Below are 13,413 nucleotides of genomic sequence, written 5' to 3' on the forward strand. Positions count from 1 at the left end.
GATAGAGGGGCACATTGGTTGAGCTGTAGGACAGATTTGTACCAGTAGGGGGCAGTGTCAAACAACAAGACAAGGGAAAGGGCAAGAGTGAGTTTATCCTCATCCATATACGTTTGTACAGTACATAGTGAAACGAAACAAAGTTCCTCCAGGACAGGGATCCCCAACCTTTAGAACCTGTGAGCAACATTCAGAAGTAAAAGGAGTTGGGGAGCAACACAAGCATGAAAAATGTTCTTGGGGTGCCAAATAAGGGCTGTGATTGGCCATTTAGTAGCCCCTATATGGATTGTCAACCTACATTGAGACTCTGTTTGGCAGTACAACTGGTTTTTATACAACCAAAACTTGCCTCCAAGCCTGGAATTCAAAAATAATCACCTGCTTTGAGGTCACTGGGAGCAACACCCAAGGGGTCGGGGAGCAACATGCTACTCACGAGCTACTGGTTGGGGATCACTGCACTAGGACCCTGGGGATACACACAACATAGATGTACCGGACAACAGACAGAAAGTGCAAAAATGTGCAAGTGGTGCAAGACAGGACAGTGCAGGGACAGGACACACTCAGCAGGTGTAATATGTACAGTAAATAATGCTAAACGTCACACATGATGGTGTATCATTGTGATATGACAGTAGTAAGAACATGATAAAGAACATGATAAAGTGCAGCTCATAGAGAACAATTGTATCCATGACAGTGCAGTTCCAGGCCAGACAGTGATACAGCTGCTCTCGATAGTCCCTCTGTAGAAGGTTGTGAGTAAGGAGGGTGGGAGATGGGATTTGCTCAGCTTGTGCAGGTAGTAGAGTCACTGTTGGACTTTCTTGGCTAAGTAGCTGGTGTTGTGGGACCAGGTGAGGTTCTCCGCCAGGTGGAGACCAAGGAATTTGGTGCTTCTGACCATCTCCACATTAGAGCCGTCGATGTACAGTGGTAGGTGGTCACTCCTAGTCTTCCTAAAGTCAACAACATCTCCTTTGTTTTGTCTACATTGAGAGACAGCTTGTTGGCTCTGCACCCGTCTGTTAACCCCTGCACCTCCTCTCTGTATGGAGACTCCTCATTATTGCTGATGAGACCCACCACAGTTAGTGAACTTTATAATGTGATTTGTGCGGTGAGAGGCTACACAGTCGTGCGTCAGCAGAGTGAACAGTAGAGGACTAAGCACACAGCCTTGAGGGGCTCCGGGGCTCAGTGTGCTGGTTCTGGAGATGATGGTTCCAATCCTGACTGACGTCTGTCGCTTAGGAAGTCCAGAACCAACTGCAGAGGGAGGTGTTCAGTCCAAGCAGACTCAGCTTTTCTATCAGATGCTGACCAATGATAGTGTTCAATGCTGAACTGAAGTCTATGAGCAGCATTTGAACGTAGGTGTCTTTTTGTCCAGATGAGAGAGGGACAGATGGAGGGTGGAGGCTATTGTATCGTCTGTTGAGTGATTTTGATGGTATGTTATTAACTGTAGCAGGTCCAGTGCTGGTGGCAGCAGGGTTTTCATGTGTTTCTTGACAAGATTCTCGAAACACTTCATGATGATGGGGGTGAGTGTCACAGGACAGTAGTCATTGAGGCAGGACACTGATGATTTCTTCAGCACAGGGACAATGGTGGTGGTTTAAGCACTTGGGGACAGTGGAGGTGATCAGGGAGATGTTAAAGAGTGAAAACATCTGCCAACTGATCTGCACATTCTCTTTCTGCCGGGGATATAGTCTGGTCCTGCAGCCTTCCATGGGTTAACTCTTGTTACTGAGTGTATGTGCTCTTAGCTACTCTGATGGCACGGGAAAGTTTGGCTCTCATCGTTCTCAGATTGGTGGTCAGATCCTCAGATACATGTGACTAATTGGGCAATATAAAGTATAAGAGTCTGTGTGAGGGACAATGATTGTCAGTGACTTGTGTCCAATGCTGAAGGGCAAATACCAGTAGTAGTGACATATGTGCAGTATGGTCTCTGGCCGGTAAGTTGGGATACACGGCTAATGAGCCAATAGTTGACATGTGCCGCATTCTCTGTGGGACATTCCTGTTGGGTCATCTGAAACTGTGAGTAGAGATGGAGTATGGAGAGTATGAGCTGTGAGTAGAGATGGAGTATGGAGAGTATGAGCTGTGAGTAGAGATGGAGTATGGAGAGTATGAGCTGTGAGAAGAGATGGAGTATGGAGAGTATGAGCTGTGAGTAGAGATGGAGTATGGAGAGGATGAGCTGTGAGTAGAGATGGAGTATGAAGAGTATGAGCTGTGAGTAGAGATGGAGTATGAAGAGTATGAGCTGTGAGTAGAGATGGAGTATGAAGAGTATGAGCTGTGAGTAGAGATGGAGTATGGAGAGTATGAGCTGTGAGTAGAGATTGAGTATGAGCTGTGAGTAGAGATGGAGTATGGAGAGTATGAGCTGTGAGTAGAGATGGAGTATGGAGAGTATGAGCTGTGAGTAGAGATGGAGTATGAAGAGTATGAGCTGTAAATAGAGATGGAGTATGGAGAGTATGAGCTGTGAGTAGAGATGGAGTATGGAGAGTTTGAGCTGTGAGTAGAGATGGAGAGTATGAGTTGTGAGTAGAGATGGAGTATGGAGAGTATGAGCTGTGAGTAGAGATGGAGTATGGAGAGTATGAGCTGTGAGTAGAGATGGAGTATGGAGAGTATGAGCTGTGAGTAGAGATGGAGTATGGAGAGTATGAGCTGTGAGTAGAGATGGAGTATGGAGAGTATGAGCTGTGAGTAGAGATGGAGTATGGAGAGTATGAGCTGTGAGTAGAGATGGAGTATGGAGAGTATGAGCTGTGAGTAGAGATGGAGTACGGAGAGTTTGAGCTGTGAGTAGAGATGGAGTATGGAGAGTATGAGCTGTGAGTAGAGATGGAGTATGGAGAGTATGAGCTGTGAGTAGAGATGGAGTATGGAGAGTATGAGCTGTGAGTAGAGATGGAGTACGGAGAGTTTGAGCTGTGAGTAGAGATGGAGTATGGAGAGTATGAGCTGTGAGTAGAGATGGAGTATGGAGAGTATGAGCTGTGAGTAGAGATGGAGTATGGAGAGTATGAACTCTGAGTAGAGCTGGATTATGGAGAGTTTGAGCTGTGAGTAGAGATGGAGAGTATGAGTTGTGAATAAAGATGGAGTATGGAGAATATGATCTGTGAGTAGGGATGGAGTATGGAGAGTATAGTGTGAGTGTTTCCTACAGGTCGGAGGTGAGTGGAGCTGGAGCTGTTGATAACTAGATCCTCCTGCACATTCCTCACATTCCTGCTCCTCATTCCATTCTCCTTAAGGTGGCCATACACGGATAGATCCGCTCGTTTGGCGATGTCGCCAAACGAGCGGATCTCCCTCCGATATGCCCACCTTGAGGTGGGCAATATCGGGCTGATCCGATCGTGGGCCCTAGGGCCCAACGATCGGATCCTAGCGTTCGCCAAACGGGCGGTCGGATCGCGGGACCGCATCAACGAACAGATGCGGCCGCGATCCGACGGGATTTTTAACCCCATCCGATCGAGATCTGGCCGACTTTCGGCCAGATCTCGATCGGGGAAACCCGTCGGGGGCCCCCATACACGGGCCAATAAGCTGCCGACTTGGTCTGTCGGCAGCTTTTATCGGCCCGTGTATGGCCACCTTTACAGTAGAAACCAGTTGGGGCCCCAGACAAACTGACAGGAACAACCAGATCTGAAGATTTCTCTTATCAGACATTGTACACGGGGCACTGGGGGTGTTTGGAGGGTGCGGGGAGTGGGAGGAAAACTCCTTTGGTGCTGGTAGTTGCAGTTCAGATTTGGGTGGGAGGAGCATATCAGTGTTACTCAGCTGTGTCTCCGCCTCTGTTATAGCCTTTTCTATGTAACTATCTTCTATCACTTACTGTAAGGCCTCGCTGCGCAGCAGTGCTGTAAATAACAGAGCCCCTAAGCCAGACAGTAGGTTTGTGAGAAGGGCAGTTTATTGTACTGGCGACTCGCTGGACATCCCATTGGGGGCCATAGGGTCCCTGTGCCCCTGGGGGTGGTATATTGAGTCTCCCGTATAGAGAAGTAAATGCCCAGCAGGCCGTTGGCTTTTGGTGCCCCCACATTCCTGAGTCGTGATGCAGCTTGTGGGCCCCCTGACCTGCCCCAGCTCTGTTTGTATTGGGGTCACTGAGTAACTAGTAACAAAGTGCTGTCCAGGCCCACGTGGGGTTAATGGAATGGGCCCTTATAGGGGCCAGTGCCAGGCAGTAACGTAAGGGTTAATAAGTCAGTGCCAGGCAGTAACATAAGGGTTATTAAGTCAGTGCCAGGCAGTAACGTAAGGGTTAATAAGTCAGTGCCAGGCAGTAACGTAAGGGTTAATAAGTCAGTGCCAGGCAGTAACGTAAGGGTTAATAAATCAATGCCAGGCAGTAACGTAAGGGTTAATAAGTCAGTGCCAGGCAGTAACGTAAGGGTTAATAAGTCAGTGCCAGGCAGTAACGTAAGGGTTAATAAGTCAGTGCCAGGAAGTGCTCAGGAATAACATTGTGTATAAATGTCTGTAATGCTGTACTGCGCTGCTGAATATGTTGGTTCACTAGTGATGTCATTGAAGCTACATTGCACGGCTTGCAGGGGATGCTGGCCATTATTATACAGTATAAAGTGATGTCACTTTGTGACCATGTGACACAGATTGTCAGGTTGTGATGCCGCTGGCTGCACTGCAGGTTGGTAACACAACAGGAAGTAGGAGTGAGCGAGAGAGTGGGGTGAGCTCAGTATCAGAGAATCTCTAGTGGCAATGACTACAGTTAATTAAGAGTTAATGGGTGCAGAAGGGAGAAGTGTAGAGATTGGGAGTGTTGGTGACAGGGGGTTGATCACTTACTCACTCCTCCTCTCTGCAAATACAATTAGAGGTCGAGCTGCTGGGAATAATCCCACAGACTTTTACTTTCCCTTTGAAGTGTGATAAGGAACTCTCCTGACTCTCCTGAGTAAACAACTCGACATTCCTGCTCCCACATCCGCCAGTCAACTCCCTGCAAACTCCCTGCCAACTGCAGTAATGTAGTAGCTGCTATTGGAGAGAGAGAGAGTAGTAGCTGCTACTGGGGAGAGAGACAGTATTTGCTGTCTGGAAGAGAGTAGTAGCTGCTATTGGAGAGAGAGGAGAGAGAGTAGTAGCTGCTATTGGAGAGAGAGAGAGAGAGAGAGAGAGAGAGAGAGAGAGAGTGAGAGAGTAGTAGCTGCTATTGGAGAGAGAGAGGAGAGAGAGAGAGAGAGTAGTAGCTACTACTGGAGAGAGAGAGGAGAGAGAGAGAGTAGTAGCTGCTATTGGAGAGAGAGAGAGAGAGGAGAGAGAGTAGTAGCTGCTATTGGAGAGAGAGAGAGGAGAGAGAGTAGTAGCTGCTATTGGAGAGAGAGAGAGAGAGAGGAGAGAGAGTAGTAGCTGCTATTGGAGAGAGAGAGGAGAGAGAGAGAGAGTAGTAGCTACTACTGGAGAGAGAGAGAGGTTCAGAGATTCTCCAGTCACATCCCAGACTTCACATCCATAAAAGAAGAGAGGAAACTCCACTTCCTACTGGGAGAAGAGACACTGACAGTAACAATAGCTGCACAATATGTAAGAGACTGTCATAGACTGAGAGAGACCCCACTTTCCCATATTCCCATAAACTGATCCCCTAACCCCACCCATTTCACCCCTCTACCTGCTTTGGCAATGCTTCATGTATTTGCTCCTGTCAATAAAGCTCATTTGATGTGATTTGATTTGAGTAGAGGGAGAGAAGAGTGTGAGGAGAGAGAGAGAGAGAGAGAGAGAGAGAGAGAGAGAGAGAGAGAAAGAGAGAGTAGTAGCTGCTACTGGGGAGAGAGACAGTATTTGCTGTTTGTAAGAGAGTAGTAGCTGTTATTGGAGAGAGAGAGAGAGAGAGAGAGAGAGAGAGAGAGAGAGAGAGAGAGAGAGAGAGAGAGGAGAGAGAGTAGTAGCTATTATAGGAGAGAGACAGAGGAGAGATACCATAGTAGCTGCTATTGGGGTGAGAGAGAATATTTGCTATTGGCGAGACAGAGTAGCATCTGCTATTGGGAAGTGAGAGTAGGATATTATTTTGGGGAGAGAACATTGTAGGCATTAGTCTGATCTTGGAAGCGGAATATAATGGTCAGTGATTGTTAGCTCTTGGGGCCAGGATCCCAGACACAGGACACATTATGCTTTGGGCCAGGAGCATTTATAAACTTTGGGAAAAGTGTTATAATGAAATATGAGTAGTGTTAGGGGTAGAGTGCTAGCTCTTTAGCAATTGTGCCCACACTGTGTGCCCTCACTTTGGGAGAAATCCCTCCAGCTGGTCCCTACAACGTTGTCACTACATTTAGGGGTCCCAGTAATTGCAGGAGCTACAGTACCATGTTGTGCCCTGAGATGACTCTATGCTGACACCCCTACAGGGCTCAGTGGGACTGTCCTGCCCTAATCAGGTGCCCCAGTGTGTGAGACGCAGCTGTTGCTTTAAGAGGGAGGGACCTAGGAATGACCCTGCTGGGGGGTTTGGCTCAGGCTGCTTTTTGGGATCTGATGGACCATGAGTATTTGTGTGACAGAGAGAGAGAGAGAGAGAGAGACAGTCTGAGGGAGCGAGACAGCCGTGCTTGGAGCAGGGCACAGTGCAGGCAGGGGGGACACACAGGGACCTGGCAGGAGAGAGGGTTTTGGGGTGAGGGCAGGAGAGAGGGTTTTGGGGTGAGGGCAGGAGAGAGGGTTTTGGGGTGAGGGCAGGAGAGAGGGTTTTGGGGTGAGGGGAGGAGAGAGGGTTTTGGGGTGAGGGCAGGAGAGAGGGTTTTGGGGTGAGGGCAGGAGAGAGGGTTTTGGGGTGAGGGCAGGAGAGAGGGTTTTGGGGTGAGGGCAGGAGAGAGGGTGTTGGGGTGAGGGCAGGAGATCTGGGGGGCTACTAGTAGGCCAGTGATTGGCTATGGCGGGCTTTAATGAGCACCACTTACCTCCCAATACAGAGGAGCAGGACTATATTCAGGCCTATGAGGACGTGAGAGAGAAATATAAAGGTAAGTGCCCGGGAGTGTGGGGGGGGGGGGCGTGTGATTTACTCAGTTATTTCCCATCATGCTCAGCTGAGCAGCTCACACAGTGGGGGTCACAGCAGATCTTGTGTTGTCAGGGGGGGATGTTTGATGTGGCAGCTGAGGGGTTAAGGGAGGGGCCCGAGGGGGTCAGACACCTGTTGGAAGTTTCTGGTGGGATTATTTGCTGCTGTAAATTTAGTCTGTAGTGTAATGTGGGGCCTCGTTACTGTATGACCTTCTCTGCTGGGAGGCGGATTTGTTTATATGAGTTTCACTGGGAAGGTGGGGTCAGAGCTAATTCTGGAAATGTCCCTTTGCTCAGGGGCGGGTCAGTAAGACTGGTAGGCGGGGCTTAGATGTGACAGGCGCAAAAGGGGTGGGACCAACTGACTGACGGCACAGGAACCACCTGACTGACTCGGGGGGAGAGGAGGCAAGTGCCAGGCAGAGGGGCAGTGCAGGGGTGCGGCAGACACAGGGTTAATCTCACTTGGGGGGGGGACTTTCAGCGACTCCTGAATTTGTTTCATTTCTGCTTAACCCTGTCACTACCTGAGCTGGGATTTTGCTGGGAGTTGTGCCCGCATTATACAGGGTGCTGGGAGTTGTGCCTCTCATTATACAGGGTGCTGGGAGTTGTGCCCCTCATTATACAGGGTGCTGGGAGTTGTGGCCCTCATTATACAGGATGCTGGAGAGGTAGCTCTTTCGGTGCTACTGAGAGTTGTGCCTCTCATTACACAGGGTGCTGGGAGTTGTGCCTCTCATTACACAGGGTGCTGGGAGTTGTGGCCATCATTACACAGGGTGCTGGGAGTTGTGGCCCTCATTACACAGGGTGCTGGGAGTTGTGGCCCTCATTACACAGGGTGCTGGGAGTTGTGCCCCTCATTACACAGGGTGCTGGGAGTTGTGGCCCTCATTACACAGGGTGCTGGGAGTTGTGGCCCTCATTACACAGGGTGCTGGGAGTTGTGGCCCTCATTACACAGGGTGCTGGGAGTTGTGGCCCTCATTACACAGGGTGCTGGGAGTTGTGGCCCTCATTACACAGGGTGCTGGGAGTTGTGGCCCTCATTACACAGGGTGCTGGGAGTTGTGGCCCTCATTACACAGGGTGCTGGGAGTTGTGGCCCTCATTACACAGGGTGCTGGGAGTTGTGGCCCTCATTACACAGGGTGCTGGGAGTTGTGGCCCTCATTACACAGGGTGCTGGGAGTTGTGGCCCTCATTACACAGGGTGCTGGGAGTTGTGGCCCTCATTACACAGGGTGCTGGGAGTTGTGGCCCTCATTACACAGGGTGCTTGGAGTTGTGGCCCTCATTACACAGGGTGCTTGGAGTTGTGGCCCTCATTACACAGGGTGCTGGGAGTTGTGGCCCTCATTACACAGGGTGCTGGGAGTTGTGGCCCTCATTACACAGGGTGCTGGGAGTTGTGGCCCTCATTACACAGGGTGCTGGGAGTTGTGGCCCTCATTACACAGGGTGCTGGGAGTTGTGGCCCTCATTACACAAGGTGCTGGGAGTTGTGGCCCTCATTACACAGGGTGCTGGGAGTTGTGGCCCTCATTACACAGGGTGCTTGGAGTTGTGGCCCTCATTACACAGGGTGCTTGGAGTTGTGGCCCTCATTACACAGGGTGCTTGGAGTTGTGGCCCTCATTACACAGGGTGCTTGGAGTTGTGGCCCTCATTACACAGGGTGCTTGGAGTTGTGGCCCTCATTACACAGGGTGCTGGAGAGGGAGCTCTTTGGGTGCCTGGGGTCGCCTAGTGCTGAATTTCAGCAGGAAGTGGAAGTTTTGGGAGGAATCTGTATTTTCCCAGTTGCAGTGTGTGCACCCCCCCCTTCCCCATTTGTCACCTAAACGTGAGATCCCCCCCCCCCAGCGCCCCTCCAGCAATTTGCTCAGTGTCACCCGGGAGTTTGTTCTGCCCAATTCTGGAATTGTGGGACGTCAGTTGCACATTTGGTTCCTCTGGAGTCTGTACATGGGGGGTCGCTGGTACCCGGGCCGAGGGGGGAACTATAGGGCCCCACATGTACTGATGCAGCAATTTTATTTAAAAAGGGGAACTTCACCTGGGAAATCATTTATTGTATCTTTGTAAAATCTCTGTAGCTTTTCTCTCGCTCCTCTGTCATTCCTCCCCCATTCTACTTCCTTGTACCCTCCCTGGGGCCCGGGGCCCTTCATTGTAAGGGGGAATTTCCCTTTAAGCAGGTTGGGAGTCCCCTGTGTTTCCAGAGAAAGCTCATGGGGGGGGGATATTCAGGTATTTGGGGCATTGGGGCCCTGCCCTGGAGTTGCAGACAGAACTGCACCAGATTTACTTCCCACTCACTTTCCTGTTCTACCCATGAGCCTCGAGTAACCTGCTGATCTCCATACTGACTCCGCCCACTGTCCCAGAATAAAGATTTACCTTTCTATGCACCTTGCATTGCCTGCATTAACTGACTTCTCCCTCTGCTTCTAGAGGGGATTCTGGGAGTTGTTGGCCAGTGACTGCTGGGTTGCTAGGGGATTCTGGGAGTTGTTGGCCAGTGATTCATGGGTTGCTAGGGGATTCTGGGAGTTGTTGGCCAGTGAATCCTGGGTTGCTAGGGGATTCTGGGAGTTGTAGGCCAGTGACTCATGGGTTGCTAGGGGATTCTGGGAGTTGTTGGCCAGTGAATCCTGGGTTGCTAGGGGATTCTGGGAGTTGTAGGCCAGTGGCTCCTGGGTTGCTAGGGGATTCTGGGAGTTGTAGGCCAGTGGCTCCTGGGTTGCTATGATAATTGAGGGAAGTAAGTAATGTATTGGTAATATTTCTGCACCCTGATTTGGGATATCCGAGCACCTTGAGCTTTGTGGCCCCCTTTTTGCATCAGCCACTTATCCTTTAGTAGAAGAATAATAAATATCTCTATCGCTAACTTGGTTGCTATGACCTCTTTTCTTTGTGGTCCCACCCCTGCGGAGCTCACCCTTTTCCTTACCATAATCCAACAGTTATTTCACTAGCCCCACCCCCGCAGAGCACATTCTTCCTATCGCCATAATTACCCGCCTACATTAATTGTTCACCTTCCCACACAGGGCCGCCGCCATACATAATCATGGATCTTCATGCGGCTACGGTAACATGGCTCCATTTATTAACCCATCTTTCACCTGTGCCCCTGTAGGTGGTGGGACTTGCCAACAAGTTGAAGGGATGGTAATGCCCCCGACATGTCCTAATAACGCCCCTAGTACCGCCCATTCCCCCACAAGCCCCGCCCTCTGACCTGCAGACTGTGCTTTTGCATCTCTTGTCGCCTTTCTTAAGAAAAATGACTGGCTAGGGAATAGGGGGTGGGGGAAAGGAAGGTGAGGGGGGAGGTTATGACTCAAAATGGGTGGGGTTATATGGCAAAGGGGTGTGGTCATCAATAGAAGAGGTAGAGTCGGGCCTCACTTTTTACCACTCTCCACTGCCCTTTCTCCTTCACTGTTCCTGCCCCCTCTGAACCCTTTCCCTCAACTCTCCCCTAGCCCCGCCCTTCCCCCTCTCTCTTTCCGTCCCCACCCCTGCAGAACCCTCTTTCTATAGCCACGCCTACTCTCTGCCAACCCATGTGGTACCTCAACCTGCCTTTCAGCAAAAACCAGCCCTGCCCTGTAATTGCACCCGGTCCTGTTGTGCCCACTCTTGGCATTATTTGTGCTGAGCAGCTGATCCGGCCAATCCCGTGCAGAGACGTTGCAGAGACGTTGCAGAGACGTTGCAGAGTCATTAGTTTTGCTGCCCTGGAAGCAGATGAAGTAAAGTCGCAGGTGTTGCACCGAGACAGCTCCAGGTATTAAATTGTACTAAGTCGGCAGCAGCAGTGACATAATTGCCTTCTCAGCTGTGGCTACTGGCCCCGTGCCCAATGCTGGCCCAGAGCTGTGACTTGTCATCCCGTTTGCTCAGAGGAATTTCACATTGACTCTCTAATGAAAACAAAGAGGGGGAAGAGGATTTATTGGCCTTTAGATCATTTCTCATAGCGGCTGTGTCATCAGTCACTTATTGTGCAGGTTGTGCCCAGTTAATTGCCACTAATTGCTCGTTAAGCACAAATCTGCCCATTTACAGACAGTGCCTATTGTGTGTGTCTGCAGTCGTAATTAGAAATGCCCCAGGGTGGGGTATTAGTGTTTGTGGTTACAGTTGCCCCTGGGTGGGGTATTAGTGTTTCACCCCCTCTCCCTCCCATTACACTTTAGGCTGCACTGGCCAATCAGGCTCATCTGTCAGATAAAAATCTGTTTGTAGAGGAAATAGACTTCAGGCCCATGTCTGCCAAGTAGTGTTCTGTGTTACACTGAGTCATTAGGATCAGCCTAGAAATCACTTTACTGGAATGCTGCAAAATAGTTATTTGGGAATTTGGCAATGGAATAAGAGAATAATCCGCTGTGTGTCTGTGTGTGTGTGTGTGTGTGTGTGTGTGTGTCTGTATTAATACTAGAACTATATGCTGAACTTTGCTGTGCATGCTGGGATATGTGGTTTCCCAGAGATTGTTGTGTGACATTTTTACCTATAGAAAAGGGGATGTTCCTATTGGATGGCAAAGTAATGTCCCCTCCCCTTAAATCATTGTGGGTTACTTGTATTATATGGGGGGGGGGATATTGGGATTATACAGAGGGGGGGTTGGGTACTGGGCTCCCTAGGGGGTACAAGCCATGTGACAATAGGTGCAATCATTTTGGAATATGCAAATTAGGGTTCACATACAGTTTTTATATAATCGTCCAAATCCAAAAACTGCAGTTTGTGGGTGCACCGTCCCTTTTTTACTGGGAGAGCATTCTGGGTACATGACCTTTGGACCCCAGCAATATTGGAAGGTTCTAGCTCTGATTCTTATCTGTGGGTTCCATGAAGCTCCCTGCACTCCCTCATTGTTTAGATTGTAAGCTCCTGGGGCAGTTGTGTCACTGACCTCTGATAGTGGCTGCATTGCCTGTGGGATATGGGTGCTCACATGATTATCCTCCTGTCGGGGTGACTGACCCATTACATCAGGGGCCCGGTGCCCCAGAGATCCGCTGGGATTTGGCCTGGGTGTAATCCCTGCAGTGCCGACCCGAGATCTGTGATCTGCAGCCAAAGTAGTGCCGCATGTCAGGGGCTGGCAGTGCATCATGGGAGTTATAGTCCTTAATAGTGGACAAATAGCCTCAGCATAAGGTTTGGGTGGGTTGTGCAGCAGTCACCTACGTACTGTATTGCTCGGATCTGATCCCCCCACCTGTCCCCTGGCACCCCCATATCTCCAGTACAACCAATGGGAGCGTGGGATTCCCAGCTCTGGGAAAAATGGCAGATACCAGCTGGGGCAGATATTACATTATATATCAGTATCAAGCAGCAGATATTACATTATATATCAGTATCAAGCAGCCGGGGCAGATATTACATTATATATCAGTATCAAGCAGTTGGGGCAGATATTACATTATATATCAGTATCAAGCAGCAGATATTACATTATATATCAGTATCAAGCAGCAGATATTACATTATATATCGGTATCAAGCAGCCGGGGCAGATATTACATTATATATCAGTATCAAGCAGTTGGGGCAGATATTACATTATATATCAGTATCAAGCAGCAGATATTACATTATATATCAGTATCAAGCGGCAGATATTACATTATATATCAGTATCAAGCAGCAGATATTACATTATATATCAGTATCAAGCAGCAGATATTACATTATATATCAGTATCAAGCGGCCGGGGCAGATATTACATTATATATCAGTATCAAGCAGTTGGGGCAGATATTACATTATATATCAGTATCAAGCAGCAGATATTACATTATATATCGGTATCAAGCAGCCGGGGCAGATATTACATTATATATCAGTATCAAGCAGTTGGGGCAGATATTACATTATATATCAGTATCAAGCAGCAGATATTACATTATATATCAGTATCAAGCGGCAGATATTACATTATATATCAGTATCAAGCAGCAGATATTACATTATATATCAGTATCAAGCGGCAGATATTACATTATATATCAGTATCAAGCAGCAGATATTACATTATATATCAGTATCAAGCAGCAGATATTACATTATATATCAGTATCAAGCAGCAGATATTACATTATATATCAGTATCAAGCAGCAGATATTACATTATATATCAGTATCAAGCGGCAGATATTACATTATATATCAGTATCAAGCAGTTGGGGCAGATATTACATTATATATCAGTATCAAGCAGTTGGGGCAGATATTACATTATATATCAGTATCAAGCAGTTGGGGCAGATATTACATTATAT

The 13,413-nt window shown here is 48.8% G+C and overlaps 1 protein-coding gene across 4 annotated transcripts in view; it reads left to right on the plus strand.

Annotated features, from left to right (window-relative positions):
* The window catches only part of plec.S (plectin S homeolog), a 122,272-nt gene that overhangs the window by 10,701 nt on the left and 98,158 nt on the right, over positions 1 to 13,413 (plus strand). The window contains exon 1 of one of the 4 annotated variants that reach the window (XM_041568059.1): positions 6,919 to 7,052. The exons of the other annotated variants lie outside the window; for them this stretch is intronic. Coding sequence (XP_041423993.1) covers positions 6,962 to 7,052 — 91 coding nt within the window. The 5' untranslated portion in view covers positions 6,919 to 6,961. Of the gene's footprint in view, positions 1 to 6,918; positions 7,053 to 13,413 lie in introns of those variants that run through there. 4 annotated transcript variants of the gene reach the window in all.

This window comes from Xenopus laevis, chromosome 6S (assembly GCF_017654675.1).
Source record: "Xenopus laevis strain J_2021 chromosome 6S, Xenopus_laevis_v10.1, whole genome shotgun sequence".
NCBI classification, from domain to species: Eukaryota; Metazoa; Chordata; class Amphibia; order Anura; family Pipidae; genus Xenopus; species Xenopus laevis.